Source organism: Macaca fascicularis, chromosome 10 (genome assembly GCF_037993035.2).
Source record: "Macaca fascicularis isolate 582-1 chromosome 10, T2T-MFA8v1.1".
NCBI lineage: Eukaryota > Metazoa > Chordata > Mammalia > Primates > Cercopithecidae > Macaca > Macaca fascicularis.
In genome coordinates this window covers 19,033,613-19,052,083 of record NC_088384.1, presented here as the reverse complement: position 1 = coordinate 19,052,083, position 18,471 = coordinate 19,033,613, and the positions used below count along the sequence as shown (strand labels likewise).

Genomic DNA, 18,471 nt, shown 5'->3' with positions numbered 1-18,471 from the left:
GATCAGTGTCACCCGGCCACTGCCCTCCAGCCTGGGTGACAGAGCGAGACTCCGTCTGAAAAAAAAAAAAAAAAAAAGAAAAGTTTGATGACCCTAGCCTAGATCATGGTCTAGCAGCATTGATATCACCTGGGAGCTTGTTAGAAATTCAGAACCCCAGGCAGGCGGGACTGCAGATCGAGTGAATGAGAGCCTGCATTTTAACAAGATCCCCTGGGTGATCTGTGTGCACAGTCAGCTGCTAGAGGAAGCAAATCAACATCTCTTAAGTATCTACAATTTTTTAAGAGTGCGTTATCTCAATTAGTCTTTAGGTTAATCCCTTTTCTACTAGGGACATTTATTGGGCCCGTTTTATTTTTATTTTTTGAGACAGAATCTCGCTCTGCCACCCAGGCTGGAGGGCAGTGGCGCAATCTCGGCTCACTGCAACCTCTGCCTCCCAGGTTCAAGCAATTCTTGTGCTTCAGCCTCGTGAGTAGCAGAGACTACAGGCGCCCACCACTATGCCCAGCAGCTAATTTTTGTGTTTTTAGTAGAGACGGGTTTCGCCATGTTGGCCAGGCTGGTCTTGAACTCCTGATCTCAGGTGATCGGCCCGCCTTGGCATCCCAAAGTGCTGGGATTATAGGCATAAGCCATCGCTCCCGGCCAATTGGGGCTGTTTTACAGGTGAGAAAAACAAAGATTGCAAGTCAAGTGCTCGCTCAAGGTTATATAATTAGGAATTGGCTGAGTAAGATTTAAACTCTTAGGTCCTTTGTACATCCTGTGGCCTTAACCATTAAGCTCAATGATCCCCTGTACAGAGAGGGTAAGGCCAAACTCAGTGTCTTTTGTCTGAAGGTGGGGGCACTAAACTGGCACCCTAAGATACCCTAAGTGGGTGGCTGGCTGTTTTATTTGACGTATACAGTGTTTCAAAAGATTTTTAAATTAGTTGCCAATATTGATTCTTTTTTTCTTTTTCTTTCCTTTTTTTTTTTTTTTTTGAGTCGGAGTCTCACTCTATGGCCCAGGCTGGAATGCAGTGGCATGATCTTGGCTCACTGAAACCCCCGCCTCCTGGGTTGAAGTAATTCTTCTGCCTCAGCCTTCCAAGTAGCTGGGACTACAGGCGTGCACCACCAAACCTGGATAATTTTTACATTTTTAGTAGAGATGGGTTTTCACCATGCTGGCCAGGCTGGTCTCAAACTCCTGACCTCGTGATCTGCCTATCTCAGCCTCCCAAAGTGCTGGGATTACAGGTGTGAGCTACCACACCCAGCCTGAGAATTGATTGTTACAAAAGAATCTGGAAATCAGGCTTCCCTGGCTGGGGCTAAGTTGTGACTTCCCTTGCAGGATAGCCTCAAACTCCCAGCCTGGGCTTCTGACTCATGGTAATGCCTGGTCCCTTGGGCATCTGAGTTTGCATCCCTTGGTCAAAACCAGTGGTTATGCTGAATAGCCTGCAAATCACCTGGGCATTTTGTTAAAAATGCAGATTCAGATTTGGCAGGTCTGGAAACAGGTCTGCATTCTCCCCTCTCCTTTTTTTTTTTTTTTTTTTTGAGACCGGGTCTCACTCTGTTGCCCAGGCTGGAGTGCAGTGGTGTGATCACAGCTCACTACAGCCTCAACTTCCCAGGCTCTAGTGATCCCCCTACCTCAGCCTCCCAAGTAGCTGGGACCACAGGCACATGCTACCACAACCAGCTCATTTCTATTTATTTATTTATTTATTTAATTTTTGTAGAGATGGGCTGGGGGTGGGGGGTGGGTCTCACCATGCTGCTTAGGTTGGTCTTGAACTCCTGGACTCAAGTGATTCTCCCATCTCAGCCTCCTGAAAACTTCTGGGATTACAGGTGTGAGCCACTGTGCCCAGTCTACGTTCTGCATTTTTAAGGGGCTCCCAGGTGATACGGATGCTGCCAGTACCTCCATAGGGCACACTGAGTAGCAAGACTGTCAAGGAGCTCAGGACTGTCTGACTTCAGGGCCCATTGTCCAGATCGTCTGAATCGGTGCCCTTGGCTACTGACTGGAGTTATCTGTTGGAGCGGCCGGGGGCCTCTAGGTCCTTCTCTTCGGCTGTTAGCAGCCTCCTCCATCGACCTGCTGAGTTGTATAACTACCACTCTTTTCTAGGAGTGTCATGATGTGAACAAGACTGAGTAGCATTCACTGGCCCATCACAGTGCCTCCTTCGTCTTCCAGCTTCACCCCTGGAGGATGGAGCTATTGTACGGAGGTCTCTTGGGGCTGAAGACCAAGAGTCAAGCAAGAGATCAGGGTCGGCTACTAGTGTCCTATGGATCTGGAGGCTTAATCGAGGCAGATGTTTGTATTTTAGAAAGCTGCTTCCCCTACCCCAAACACATGGGCACAGACACACACCCCAAAATGTAAAAACCCATGGTCTGCATCATCTCTGGTCTTCTCGGAAAACAAGCCTGCCATGGCCACCTGTCAGCAGTGATGCCAGCTTCTCCCCAGTACAGCTATTTCCAAGATTCCAGAGATGCGGCTGGTTTCACTTCCTGGAAGCTTTGCTGGAAGGCTGCCCTGTGCCCCAGACCTCGGTAGGGCAGGGGGCCTCCCCTGGTTGTACGATCATGCTTCTCATGCCTACTGATGATAAGAACGGGCTGTGCCTGAGCATTTTGGCTAGAGAAGCCCTCAGTAGATGCACAGGCTGTGTTTCAAAAGGCCTGGTGGAACCCTCTGGAGTCTTACCTCCCCTGGCATGGATGCCAGAACCAGTGGAAAGAACGTGTGCATGTGATATGCGGCCCTGTGCAAATCATTTCTCCTCTTTGATCTCTGCTTATCTCATCTGTAAAATGAGTATTATTGAAACTGTCCTCACAGGGTTAACAAGAATTACATGCTGGGTCCTGTGCAGAAATACAGGTCTATTAAGCACGAATCAGGCCACACTTTGGCCCACTTCCTTGTAACTGAGAGTCAGGTAGCACTAGATATTGACCATCTGCATCCTCATTGTTCCTATAGGTAGGATTTCTAACCTTAGAATCATAGGTTTTTGTTTACGAATTGATTTATATCCCCATTGTTCCTATAGCTACAATCAGTGACAACGGACTTATAAGGCTTTATAAGGCTTTTTGTTTAAGAATTGCTTAAGATGTTCTTCAGATCCTGAATTCCAGCAGGACAGCTAATGCCAACCAGTTTGAAAACACCCACAGAGGAATCGAATCAGCATGAGAATGCGGTTTCTTCATTTCCCTGTCCCATGGCTTTACTCTGCACTCTGACCAATCAATAATCCGACACCTTGGCTCACTCCAAACCCCTTGAAATCTCTGGCTTCAAACTCCCAGGAGGGGTGGATTTGAGGTTTCCTCCTGTTTCCCTGTTTGGCTGCCCTATGATTACTAAACTCTTTCTTTGCTGCAATCCCTGTTGCCTTGGCTTATTGACTTGCTGTGCATCGGGCAAACCAACCGATTACGATTACATCATGATGCAATATCCACCTCAAAGGACTGCTGGGAGCCTCAAAAGTTTACAAATTTGTAAATTGTATGTGACTGTCTGATGCTGGGGAAAAGCAAGGAGCTTTTGGTGATTGGAGTATGGTAAATTATAATGTTCCCCACCCCACTGGGTGATGTGTGTCCCTCTTCTGTCTGAGGGTCTCCTAAGGAGAAGAATTCTCTGGCTTTTGTTAGATGCAATGTCAGGATGGCTCAACAGACATCACCAGGAAAACAGAAAAAAGAAAAAAGGAAATCTTAATGCTTTTCAATGTCAGTTTAAAAAAAAAAGTGATATTCTTTGTTTTTCATGGAGGGGGTCCTGTGCATCAGTGTTCATAAGAACAGGCAATTTATTTCTTCCAAACGAGTCTGTTCCTGGGCCTGTGTTCCTCTTGACAAAATGGGGCTTATAGATGGTACACACTGTCTTTAAAACACAGTGCCAGGGAGTGGTACTCTTTCTTTCTTCTTTTTTTTTTAATCATTCTTTTGAAATGAATGTTCTGGGTCTTGGCCTCAGGCCTGATGTGAGATCAGTTGACCAAAACACAAGAGCAGTTCATATGCAAAAGGTCAGTGCTGGTCTCAAAGGTACTGACATGTTTCTTGGGTGGGGCCTTGTGAAATTCTTTATAAATAAACTCTCCAATTAAGTTGGCTCCTTGCCTTGTACTGGGAAGAGATGATTCCACCAGGGTGTTCTTGAGAGTCCCCGGCAGCAAGTAGAAAAGGGCTGCCAATCTCAGTCCAAATTCTGCTTCCACCACTTACTTGTGACCTTGGGCAGAATGACTGTTGGTACCTCTATAAAACAGGGATTAGAAATACCTCTGGCATGCCTCTGAAGGTTAGAGGAGATGCACAAGGCACTCACTGTGGTGCACGGGCACTTGGGAATTGTTAATATCCTCCTTCTCTGTCCTTATTCATCCATGTAATCTGCTCTGAGTTATCCCAGAGAAGCTGAGACCCAGGGAAGTTAAGAAATTTGCTCAAGGTCACAATGCTGGCAAACGGTAGAGCCAAACTCAGAACCCCAGCCATCAGTTGGTTTTCACCAGCATCAGTCTAAGCCCAAAGCCCATACTCTCTTTTACTTATCTCCCCATCTCCTATTTCTATGAAGCTTTAGACTTTCTAATGCACTTTTACTCGCTAGCTGTCCCAAGTGATTGAGTGAGGAAAATCATGAAATAAGGGGAAATTGCATTTATAGGTTTAAGTGACTGGCACGGGTGGTTACTGCTGGTCCTAGGGAGTGTGAGGCTGGCAGGATGACCCAGATTTCCCAAACCTAGGCCAGGGCTCTTTCCAGTGAACCAAGGATGGTGTGTGGATGCAGGAGGTGGCAGAGGAAGATCTCGCATAGAGATTTTGGCTTTAAACCCTTGTTAAAAAATGACTTCATGATCCAGATGGTCCTGCCTTCAACAGGTGAACATCAGATTACACAGAAGCATACGATGACTGTTTCAGTTAGCTCTGCTTATGCCTAGAATCATGGCATTTTAGCTTTCAAAGGCAGGAAACAAATTTAAGGACTCTTTACAAGATGGGCATGTGTGTCTTTTGTATATATATATATACACACACATACACACACACGCACACACATGCAAATATACACACGCAGTTGATTCTCATTATTAATGGGCATGTGTGTCTTTTATATATATATATACACACACACACATGCAAATATACACACGCAGTTGATTCTCATTATTAATGGGCATGTGTGTCTTTTATATATATATATATATATACACACACATGCACACACATGCAAATATACACATGCAGTTGATTCTCATTATTAATGGTAGTTATGCCTTATAAAGTTGTGGTGAACACCCCATTGCTCCTAGGAGAAATACAGAGTTAGGTTCCTTTAAGCCTCTGGTCACAATATTTTCATCCAGTGATGAATATACAAACTTGCGTTATACGTGTTTCTGCTAAAAGACATCTTAATATATATTGTTGATTCATTGACATTAAACTCAATGCCAATGGTTCTATAACTCATGCCTGAATGAAACTTATCTTCAATGCCAATGGTACTATAACTCATGCCTGAATGAAACTTATCTAACACATGTATTTTTTTCCATAAAGAATATCACTTAGGAAGACCAGACATCACTTCAGCACTATACTTCGAGGGCATTTAAAATGAAAAACAGTGAAATCATCAACAAAAAGCACAAAAATGCATAAATGTGGCACCAAATAGACCGCAAGGACACCTGCTTATGGGTTGAGAGCTGAAACCAGGAGACAGAGTGTTATTTGACTCAAATTTTTCACCACTCTGAGCAGGTCCATGAATGGCCACAAAACCGCTGTGAGATTTCATTTTGGGCTACAAAGGAATTTTCACAAGTGGATGAATTGGCAAACATGGAGTCTGTGAATGATGAGGACGGACTGTGCATATTGCACTTGTGGAGAGGACAACTTCATTGCAGAGGCTGTGTAAAGGCAGCACAGTGCCTAAAGTCTTCATTAAGGTGTAGGGGACTGATGTATTCCCTCCCGAGGGCCCACTGTGCTCATGAGAAGCAGAGACTAGTTCAGACGCGGTGACTCATGCCTGTAATCCCAGCACTTTGGGAGGCCGAGGCGGGTGGATCATGAGGTCAGGAGATCAAGACCATTCTGGCCAACATGGTGAAACACCATCTCTACTAAAAATATAAAAATTAGCTGGGCATGGTGGCCTGCGTCTGTAGCCCAGCTACTCAGGAGGCTGAGGCAGGAGTATTGCTTGAACCCAGGAGGCAGAGGTTGCAGTGAGCCGAGATCGCACCCCTGCACTCCAGCCTAGGTGACAGAGCAAAACTCTGTCTCAAAAAAAAAAAAAAAAAAAAAAGAAAGAAAAAAAAAGAGAGAAGTGGAGAATAAAGGAGGCCGGTGGCCATCAAAAGGGAGTGGCGGGTGGGTGAAAGAGGACATAGGCAGGGAGGTGGGATTGAGAGGGAGGGCAGTGGGTGTTGGGGTGGGGGGTCCCTCGTGGCTTGGCTGGGCCCCAGAACTCCCCTCGCCCGAACACCTCGTGGGTGGGTGCCTCTCCTCTGCTCACTTTTGGCTGGACTTCTGCTGATGTGTGAAACACAGAAAGGCTCTCCTCTCTGGCAGTCTCCCAGTTGCAGGGAACCTTTTGATTTCTTAACTGTTCGCCTGGGATCCATTCCTCTATTTGCTCATTTTCTAATACTCCCTCTTCATCACCGTGTTATTGGGCCACTGACTCCCACTCCAAAGGCCAACCATGCCCGGAAAGCTCATTAAGTGAGTCAGCCTAAGAGAAGGGATCCGAGTCCAGGTCACTTGGAGCTGATGACAGCAGTGAACCTGGCCAAGTCAGGGTGTGCAAGATGCCGGTGCTGCTGGAAACATCGCATGGAGGAGCGGCCCCCTCATCACCCGGAACAGTCAGGGGTGTCTGCAGAGGTTTCTCAACCTGTCACTCATTATTCTAGGGTCTTCTTTGAAGGACAACAAACCCTGTGCCTGCAAGGTGGAGTGTTAGAATACCTGGCACCATGTCACTCCCCTGAGCTCAGCCAGACTGCCTGAGGGTTGTGCCCCACTCCTCCATTTACTGCTTGTGCCTCAGTTTCCTGATCTGTAAAACAGAAGTTCTAATAATATGCACCTCACAGGGTTGTTATGATGGAAACACTGAGGTAGGAGGCAGGTCTTTACTCCAGACCAGACTGATGACTGGCTGAACCAGGGAAGAGGCAAAAGCACCTTTCCATAAGACATGCCCACCAGTGCCATGCCAGTTTACCCTTGCCAGTAACTTGGAAGTTACTGCCTCTTTCCATGGAATTGACAGATCCACCCCTTTTCTAGAAATTTCTGAATAACCTGCCTCTTAATTTGCATGTAATTAAAAATGGGTATAAATATGACTGAAACACTGCCCCGAGCTCCTTTTCTCAACACACTGCCTGTGGGGTAGCCCTGCTCTGCAGGAGCAGTCACGGAGCTGTAACACTGCTGACTCAATAAACCTGTTTTCTTCTACCACTGGCTTGCTCTCTTGCTCTTGAATTCTTTCCTGAACAAAGCCAAGAACCTTCCCAGGCTAAGTCCCAGTTGTGGGGCTGCCTGCTGTGCATCAACATGATATTGTGCAATTCCTTTGAATGGACAGCTCATAACATTGGTTAAAACCACAGAATCTCATCATTGGAGGATAATGTAAGGGTCACCTCCATGGTGTCTTAATTGGGCTGGTCGTAGGCGACTAATGAGAAGCTGAAGGAAGTTATGGATGCTTTTCTCCCAAAATGTTCATGTCACATCCACACATAAACACACATACAAGTTTGTCTCTATTTCAGAGGGTACAAACATCTCAGGCTAAGAACCTTACATAATACCTAATCTCTTAAAACTCTCAACAAGTTTCCTAACTCTCTCATCTTTGCTCCAGCTGTCCAGTGATGAGAACCTCTTACCTAAAGGGGCAGTCCAGTAAGATTTGCCTCTGATTGTTAGAAAGTTGCTCTTTCCACAGGACTGATATCACTGATTGGGTCCCAACTCTGCCCACTAGATGTTATGTAGAATTGGTCTAATCTATCTTCCTGTGACAATCCTCCATGTTTCTGAAGATGTTGGTCACACTGTATCTAGTTCTTCTGGGGTATATGCCTCATCCATTCACTACTTGGTTCATTCTTCCATACATTAATTTGTCACTATCCCTCTCAAATACCCAAAATTGGTGCAACCCAGAACAACACAATCTTCTGGCTGTGGACTGGCCAGCTAGGTGCAGGGCTCTCATTTTCGTTTTGGGTATCATCTTTCCATTCATATATCCTAAGAGTGAACTATGTTTTTTAAATCTTATTTTGAAATATAGCACAACTATGAAGAAGGGCAAAAACAACAATTCAATGAACTATCACAAAGCTAATACCCACAAAACCACTCCCTAAATCAAGAACTAGAACTTTGCCCACTTCTGCCTCATCTCCATGACTATCCTCTCCCTCCTCTCCAAAGATAACTTCTGTTCTGACTTTTATGGTAATAATCTCTTGCTTTTCTTAGATGTTTTATCACCTAAATATGTATGTGAATTAATGCTATAGTTATGTTTTCCTGGTTTTCGAATTTTGTATAAATGGAACTATAGAAATAGTCAATTTTTTGTTTCTGACTTATTTCACTAAATGGTGCATTTGTGAGATTCATTCAAGTTGCTATATGTAGTTGTAGTTCATTTTTATTGCTGAAAATATTCCATTTATATGAATATACTGCAATTGATTTATCTATTCTGTTAAATGGACACATGAATTTTCAGCAATTATAAACAAAGCTAGTATAATCATGTGCATCAGTCACACATTCATGTATTTAGGTTGGCTATACCTGATATAGCTCCTGTGTAATCAGCTTAGTAGGCAATATGAAGCTATATTCCAAAGTGGTTATACAAATTTATGCTTTTACAAAACATTTATACTTTCTGCGTGTGTGTTCCAATTGTTCCATGTTCTCACCAACACTTAACATTATTAATCTTTTTAATTTTGGCTATTCTCGTGGCTATAAAGTGGCAACTCATTGTGGTTTTAATTTGCATTTCCCTGATGACTAATAAAGTTGAGCCTATTTTCATCTATTTATTTGGCATTTGTTGATTAGAGCTTTTGGCAACCCAGTCCTCATCTGAGTCATACTAAACTTGTAGCCAAGTGAAATAAAGTCTCTGACATATGATGCTATTTAGTTGTATCTCCCCTACTGACTTCGGTTGGATTTTGGGTCCCCAGAGCAGGTCTGAACATTCTTAATGACGACAGGTCATATTTCTAGTGTGCCCACTTGTTCCAGGCACTGAGCTACGTGCTTGACGTACATAATGTCTCTTAATCCTCACAACCAGCTTATGAAGCTCATACTATTACTACGTTCATTTTACGTAAGAAGAAACTAAAGTGGGGGAGGCAACTTATCTAAGGTCTCACAACTATTAGGTGGTGTGACCTAGATTCAAATAAACACCCTTAGCCGCTATAATAACAATCTGCTTCCAAACATGGAGACATATGGCTGCATTTAAAAAAAACTTTAAAAATTGCTAAAAACTGAATAATAAGGCGAACAGGTCATTGTCAAAAGGAGAAAACAGTTCCAAAGTATGACAAAGCATTAATGTTCTTCAAATGCGAGATGTTCTTACAAATTAATAAAAGGACAACCATCTCAACAGAAAATGGCCAAAGGTTTCTGGAGTCAGATAAATCTGGGAATTTCTGCTTACTTTTCCATATTCTTATACCCTCACAATGTATATGACAAAATTTATGACTCTAAGAAGTTCTGCACTAAAAGCTTACTTTAATGCAGAGTTTTCCAAAACCTATATGACAAAAATATATTTTGGCATCCTGAGTAATTATAATTCTTCAGAACATGCTTTGAAACATGTTGAACTCTGTTGTCACCACGGCTTCCTCTGGTTTCTAGTCTGGTAAAATCTCCAAAAAAGGAAATGAAGTTAGTTTTGTCCAATGTTTCTCAATCTTGATACTCCAGTCGTCCCTTCTTATCTGTGGTTTCGGTTACCCACGGTCAACTGCGGTCCAAATACATTAAATGGAACATTCCAGAAATAAAGAATTCCGACGTTTTAAAGTGCGCACCATCCTGAGTAGCGTGATGAAATCTTGTACCATCCAGCTCCATTCTGCCTGGGACATGAATCATCGCTGTGTCCAGCACGTCTGTGCTGTATATGCCACCCACCCGTTAGCCACGTAGGAGCCATCTCAGTTACCGGATACATTGTCATAGAATGTTCAAGTAACTGTTATTTTACTTCATAGTGGCCCCAAAGTTCAAGAGCACTGTGCCTAATTTATAAATTAAACTTTATCATAGGCATGTAGAGGAATAAACGATATTCAGAACTATCTGTGGTTTCAGGAATCCACTGGAGGTCTTGGAATGTATCGCCAGCAGATAAGTGGGATCGACTGTATTGACATTTTGGGGCAGTACCATTCTTTGTCGTGGGAAGCTGTCTTATGTACTGTGAATGTTTACAGCACCCCTGGCTTCTACCTGGTAGATATCAGTACTACACCCTCACCATCCCCAAGTTATAACAAATAAAATTTCCTCCAGACATGTCCAAATGCCTCCTGCCCGGGGGCAGATCATTTTCCTCTCAACCACTTGTCTAACCTGACTGACTTCTAAGGAACTTATGGTAGCCCCATGAATATGGACCACTGTCTAAGCACTCCCAAAATGGCATGAGAGTTTCACTATATTTTGATTTCTGTTTCTCATGATGTCCACTATTTTTTTTTATTTTAATACAAGGGGGTAATTGTTCCATCTCTTGTCTTCTAGTCTTTTTTGTTTGTTAGGATTTCTTAAATCTCCAGGCACACCCAACCGCATGCAGTTTCCCTGATGCCAGGTTTCCTCTTCCTAGTTGAGTTTTGTCCTTTCCTGGGCATGCTCTTAATCACCAGAACCAATGAAGGCCATGCACTTGTCTTTCTAAATCAAACCTCAATTCTCCTAGGATGCCTTTTCCATCTAGGTGGAATTAAGTTCTTTCCTCTAAGCCTCATACCCTCTGCACAGCCTTCTACCAGGCCCCAACAACACATGATGCATATTTATGCGACTATCTCTCCAATTCCTTGAGGACAGGGACTGGGTCCTATTGATTTTCTGATTCTCAGCATAGAGTAGGCACCACAAGTGTAAAAGAACAAGGGAGTGAAGTATAGTTTGGGATAGGCCAGCAATTCCATCCATGGGGGCCTGGGTAGATTTCAAGCAACACTGAGCTCATTGACAGCCTCCTTACCAGCTTTCTTCTAGGAATGTTCTCTTTGCTTGTCTCCAGGAGGACAATCTTCACTCTCAAGAGATGGTAAATGCACCACAGGAGGTACCAGCTTTGTTTTTCTCTCTCTCAGCTGTGAACATGACATCATTTGCTTCGTCAACTTGGTCTAGACTGCTCCTGCAAGTTTTCTCATTCCAAACATAAGGAGAAAAGTCCTCTTCCCTTGATCTCAGCATTTTTGCAAACCTCAGTTTATTCTGGTCTGTGTCATTTTTTTTTTTTAATCCTTGGAGTGCCCCCTCCTTTCCATGTTTTGGGAGGCCCTTCTGGACCTGAGTTTCTCATCTCTTTAAGTATTTCCTTCTTTTTATGTCATTTGGGGATTATTTTAAGCTTTAGGCACAGAGTTGAATTCTTGGGAATGCTTTGACTTTGCCAGAGCTGTCCAAGATGGTGGCAGTGGGTGGAGAGAAAGATACAGGTCAGAGAAACATTAACAAGGGGCAATTGACAAGACTTGGAGACCATCTGGACATGGAGGAGGGGGAGATGACTCCCAGATTTCTGTTTTGAGGCAACCGAATAACTGGTGGTTCCTGCTGCAGAGATGGAGGTCACAGGAGGAAGAAGAGGAGGAAGAGGAGGAGAAGGAGGGAGGTGAGGGTGTCTGGGAAGATGCTGAGCCTGGTCTGGAATGTTTAGAGTCTGAGGTTTCCATGGGAGACAAAATAGAGACGTAGGGGAGATAACTGGATATAAGAGCCTGATGCTCTGGGAAGGCAAAAGGCAGCTCAGGAGTCTGTTGGCATGCAGATGGCAGCTGAAGCTGAGGTAGTTGACAAGAGCACTCAGGGATGGTGTGCAGATGGAATAGCCATGGTTACGCATGATGCAAGAAGTAAAGTTCTTGAAGGAGATGAAGAAGGAGTGGCCAGAGACAGAAAGGAGGAAAGCCAGAAAAGGAGCAAGCTCCAGAGGCCACTATAAAGAGAGTTTGGGACAGAAGGATGGCCAGCCATGTTAAATGATAGAGAGAGGGGGATTCCAATAAGGACAGAAAAGTGCCCACTGAATTAGCAACAGAGGATCACTGGAGACCACTGAGAGGACAGCTTTAGTGGAGTGAAGGGGGCTGGAGCCATATGCAGGGGTGGAAATGGGAGTGGGAGGCGAGGGAATTGGGGGGCAGACATAGCATGATGGCTAAAGAGAGGTTCATTCATTCATCCACCCAAGCAAGAAGTAGGACACGGGGGCTCCTGTGTACCGGGTGCCACTCAGGGCCCTGGGATACAGCAGTGGAAAAACAGGCAGAACTTCCTGCCCTCAAGTTGTGTACTTTCTAGAGAGATATATTCTGAAGGGAGGACTCTTTTTAAAAGGTAGTTATTAGAATTATCGTTTGACTGATGAGGGAAACAGGAGAAGTTAGATGGTAACTCGCTCAAGTTTATGCAGATGTCCAAGCTGTGGGCCATGCCCTGACCTGCCGGATCCATTCCCCCCTTTTTTTTTTTTTCTTTTCTTTTTTTTTTTTTTTGAGATGGAGTTTCACTCTTGTTGCCCAGGCTGGAGTGCAATGAATGGCATGATCTCGGCTCACCGCAACCTCCGCCTCCCGGGTTCGAGAGATTCTCCTGCTGCAGCTTCCTGAGTAGCTGGGATTACAGGCATGTGCCACCATGCCTGGCTAATTTTTGCATTTTTAGTAGAGACAGGGTTTTTGCATGTTGGTCAGGCTGGTCTCTAACTCCTGACATCAGGTGATCCGCCCTCTTTGGCCTCCCGAAGTTCTGGGATTACAGGTGTGAGCCACCATGCCCGGCTGACCCATTCCTTTTTAGACTGCCTGAAGGGAATGGAGTTTAAGCATACAGAAGGCATAACAGGGTGGGGACGACTATAGGTGTGAGATGAAGAATTATTCATGTCTGGGTGGGCCTACTCAAAGCAAGGTGTCTACTTGGCCCCACATTGTTTAGCTCCAGCTGTACTTTATCTAGGATCCACTGTGTTAGGCATTGTATCTGGGCTCAAGTCCCCTCCAATGTGAGTGACAGGTACTGAGATCCACATGTTCCCACTTGCTTCAGAGCCAGAGGCTTGAGAGGCAAACTGTGGGAGACCCAGTGCCCCCTTTCCTGTGGGACTCTGATGCATATGGTTTGACTGGGCCTAAACCATCTCCACATCCCATTGTTGAGGCCAAGCACATTGATCCAAACAAGGTTCCATGGGATTAGATATAGAGGTGCTGGACAAAAAGAGGGTCTTTATCCTTTAGAGATGGTGAGCTTAGGGACCAGGTTGGGTGGCTCACAGCCATTTAGACCATCTGAAGAAAACGCCAAGTAGAGATGAACAGAACCAAGAGATAAAGAGGGAGATCAGGCTCTATTTCATTTGAACTCCTGGATCCAGCTCTGCTCGAATCTACCAAGAACTATCTCAGACATCCTAATATCTTGAACGTTTTGGCACTTGCAACTGAAACAGTCTGACCAATACAGTTTGTCAGGATGTTATATGTGACTGTGTGAAATATAGTATATGATTGACTTTTGCAGTTAACTGACTCTGGGGGCTTCTTCCACGGAGCCAGATGTGTTTGTCATTTTCTAGGTGTCAGTCCTACAGTGATTGATATGGTTTGGATTTGGCTCCCCACGCAAATCTCATGTCAAATTATAATCCCCATTGTTGGAAGAGGGGCTTGTTGGGAGGTGATTAGATCATGGGGGCGGATTTTCCCCTTGCTGTTCTTGTAACAGTGAGTTCTCATGAGATCTGGTTGTTCAAAAGTGTGTAGCACTTTTAAACAGTGTGTGACCGGGTGTGGTAGCTCAGACCTGTAATCCCAACACTTTGGGAGGCCATGACAGGTGGATCACTTGAGGTCAGGAGTTTGAGACCAACCTGGCCAACATGGTGAAACCCAGTCTCTACTAAAAATACAAAAATTAGCTGGGTGTGGTGGCACGCACCTGTAGTCCCAGCTACTCGGGAGGCTGAGGCATGAGAATCACTTTAACCTGGGAGGTGGAGGTTGCAGTGAGCCGAGATCAAGCTACTGCACTCCAGCCTGGGTGACAGAGTGAGGCTCTGTGTCAAAAACAAAATAAAATGTGTAGCACCTCCCCCTTCTCTCTCTTCCTCCTGCTCCAGCCGTGTAAGACGGGCCTGCTTCCCTTTTGCCTTCTGCCACAATTGTAAGTTTCCTGAGGCCTCCCCAGCCGTGCTTCCTGTACAGCCTGTGGAACCATGAGCCAAGTAAACCTCTTTTCTTTAAAATTACCCAGTTTCAGGTATTTCTTTATAGCAGTGTGAGAACGGACTAATACAGTAATACAGAGGTAAGTAAGACATGGGCTTACAACAAGGCTGTGGAGATGATGGCGGCAACCCCTCACAAAAGAATTACAGTCAATAAAATGCTCTACATCCCTTTCTCGAGTCGCAATCATAGAGAATGATTAGTTAGCAATTCCAGGTAGGGTTTGGCAAGGATGGACCGAACTGGAGAGATGTTCTGTGCACCAGGAGCTCCGAGGAAGGTGGGCTGGGAGGGGAGGGAGATGTACTGTGGATTCTTTTTAACACTCTGTTCTGGGTGCCTGTGCTAAGGGGTTGACGGGGGACAGAGGGAGAGAGGAACAGGTAGTCTGAGGAATCTCTAGGTGTGTCCACTGTGAGTAGAAGGGCTGTTTCTCATACCTTTCCCATTCCAGCGTGGGCATGTCCCAGCTTGACCACCACCGGGAAGTGTGGGGCTGTGACCTGAAAGAGACAAGAAGAAGTCACTCTTAGCATCTCAGAGCATTGCCACCAAGGCTCTGGGTGCTGTTTGTTCCATAGAAACATCCATTCATCTGATATGGTCGGAAATCCCCATAAGAATGCTTTGACAGATGGTCACCCTGCCATGGACCAGACACTCTCAGTGTCAGCGCTTTTGGCTTCCAAAGGAAGCTCTGAGTTCTTAAGACCAGCTTGTCTGGGGCACCCACCAAGCTGCAGAGACAATGGAGTAGGACAAACCGACTGGTTTCCAATCTTGGCTTTACCGCTATGCAACTTCAGGCAAGTCACTGCACTGACCCGTGCCTCTGTTTCCTCATTTGTTAAATGAAGATCATAATAATAGTATCCCATGGGGTTGCTGTGAGGATTGAGTTATTACATGTGTGGCACTCAGTGAATGGCAGCTTAAAGATTCCTAGCATAGTCCTGTCTTACATTATTCTTTTTTTTTTTTTTTTTTTTTTGAGATGAAGTCTTGCTCTTATTGCCCAGGTTGGAGTGCAATGGCGCGATCTCGGCTCATTGCAACCTCCGCCTCCAGGGTTCAAGCGATTCTCCTGCCTCAGCCTCCCAAGTAACTTGGATTACAGGTACCTGCCACCATGCTTGGCTAATTTTTGTATTTTTAGTAGAGATGGGGTTTCACCATGTTGGCCAGGCTGGTCTCCAACTCCTGACCTCAAGCGTTTCGCCCGCCTTGGCCTCCCAAAGTGCTGGGATTACAGGCGTGAGTTACTGTGCCAGGCCCATTATTCTTTCAAATAACACTTCAACCACCTGAAAACTTTCATTACTTCCCCTAAGCCTCCCCAGGCCACCATACGAGGCTGCTTAACCATTGTGGCCATGCCTGCCTCTGGCACAAGCATTTATTGACTGCACCACATAGGCTCCGTGATGAGCAACTGCTCTGCGTCACCTCCCTTAGGGAGCCACACTTGAGGACAGCATCCTTGCCTGGTGGGTTCCCTGCTGCACCCCCAGCTCCTAGAACACAGCCTGATCCAGGGAAGGTGCTCGATACTGAATCTGTCCTTCAATCAGGCCTCTTAGCAAGACCTAGAAGGCGTGCACGCTTCTCCCTCCGACACAAGTGAGACAGTTGGGCTGGGAGGATTGTTTACCTCCCACAGCCACCATCACTTAACCAGGGAGCCAGGAAGCCAGGACTCAGGTCTGAGCTTTGCTTTCCCCCTTTCATGTTGTTCGTGCATTTTTTGAGAGTGTTTTCTCAGTTTCTAGAAGTACATTTTGCATTGCTTGAGGCCAAAGGTTATCCCTCCCAGTTATGTACATCACTTCCTTCCAAGTGGACCATTCCTAGCCGGGGCCATCCTGACCCCCTCTCCTTGGCTGTCCGTGGACAGCACTGTCTGTCCTTTTACACTGTGGGCACCAAAGGAACCCAGCCTTGCCCTCTTGATGTCTCCTGCCTGGTCTGTCCTGTAGTAGCTGCTGAGCCTCTGCAGGAGTCCGCCCATGCATCATGAAGCCATTCTGTAGCCCTCATCTCATTTTACCCCCACATTGGCCTCATGAGGCAACCAGGGAAAGTATTTTAATCACCATTTTACAGATAAGAAAATCGAGACTCAAGTCAGTTGCTGGGAAGGGGTGGAGCTGGGACTTGAACTTGGGTCTGTCTGACTCCTAGCTTGGTGTGAACAGTCCCCTTTTAAAGTCTAGCACTAGAGTGGCCTGCAGTAGATTTTAAATAATTTTTTTTTTTTTTTTTGAGACAGAGTCTCACTCTGTCACCCAGGCTGAAGTGCAGTGGCATGATCTTGGCCCACTGCAATCTCTGCCTCTTGGGTTCAAGCAATTCTCCTGTCTCAGCCTCCCGATTAGTAGGAATTACAGGCATGCGCCACCATGTCTGGCTAATTTTTGTATTTTTAGTAGAGACGGGGTTTTGCCATGTTGGTCAGGCTGATCTTGAACTCCTGACCTCAGGTGATCCGCCTGCCTCAGCCTCCCAAAGGGCTGGGATTCCAGCCCCGGAAGCCACTGTGCCCGGCCATAATTTTTTTTTTTCTTGATTTCAGGCTAAAACTTACCATACCCTGGTGTCTATGGTGAATACATACATGTTTAAAAAAACAGCAACATTTGATTTTGATTCCAAAAGCAATAAGTACTCACTATAAAAACTTTGGAAAATAGTCCCAGCTACTCGGGAGGCTGAGGCAGGAGAATGGCATGAACCCGGGAGGTGGAGCTTGCAGTGAGCCGAGATCGCGCCACTGCACTCCAGCCTGGGAGAGAGAGCGAGACTCCGTCTCAAAAAAAAAAAAAAAAAGGCCGGGCGCGGTGGCTCAAGCCTGTAATCCCAGCACTTTGGGAGGCCGAGATGGGCGGATCACAAGGTCAGGAGATCGAGACCATCCTGGCTAACATGGTGAAACCCCGTCTCTACTAAAAATACAAAAAACTAGCCGGGTGAGGTGGCGGGCGCCTGTAGTCCCAGCTACTCCGGAGGCTGAGGCAGGAGAATGGCGTGAACCCGGGAAGCGGAGCTTGCAGTGAGCTGAGATCCAGCCACTGCACTCCAGCCTGGGCGACAGAGCGAGGCTCCGTCTCAAAAAAAAAAAAAAAAAAAAAAAAAAAAAAAAAAAAAAACCTTTGGAAAATAAGATAAGATTAATTGAAAGAACCTCATCAATGACCTTACTGATTGATATAGATATCAATTACTTTAAGTATAAAGAAGTCAATAAAAATCATCCTCAGACTTCTAACAGTTTTGGTTTATTATCTGCTGCTCTTTTAAAAAAAAAATCTGTATTTGTTTCCCTTGATTTGTTCTGTTTTTACAAAATTGGGAGTATAGTGGATATCCAATCTTGTTTCCTGCTCTTTCCACTTAATATTATGTGATGAGAATACTCCTGGTGGTTATTACTTGTTAACTTAATAATAATTATGAAATATTTCACATATGGAAAAAGCCTTAAACAGCAATACTATGGACATCAGCTTGCTTAAGAAATAAAACATTGCCTAGACAGTTGAAGCCCCTGATTTACTTCTTTTTTTTGAGACAGAGTCTCGTTTTGTCACCCAGGCTGGAGTGCAGTGGTGCGATCTCGGCTCACTGCAAGCTCCACCTCCCGGGTTCATGCCATTCTCCTGCCTCAGCCTCCCGAGTAGCTGGGACTACAGGTGCCCACCACCATGCCTAGCTAATTTTTTGTATTTTTAGTAGAGACAGGATTTCACCCTGTTAGCCAGGATGGTCTCAATCTCCTGACCTCGTGATCCACCCGCCTCGGCCTCCCAAAGTGCTGGGATTACGGGTGTGAGCCACTGCGCCTGGCCACCCTGATGTACTTC

General features: G+C 45.3%; 1 protein-coding gene across 7 annotated transcripts in view; it reads right to left on the bottom strand.

Annotated features, from left to right (window-relative positions):
• SYN3 (synapsin III) overlaps positions 1-18,471 on the bottom strand; it is a 548,186-nt gene that overhangs the window by 72,506 nt on the left and 457,209 nt on the right. For all 7 annotated transcript variants that reach the window (XM_074003894.1, XM_005567484.5, XM_005567485.5 and 4 more), the window contains exon 7: positions 15,052-15,114. In XM_074003894.1, the coding sequence (XP_073859995.1) occupies positions 15,052-15,114 (63 nt within the window). The remainder of the gene's footprint in view (positions 1-15,051; positions 15,115-18,471) is intronic.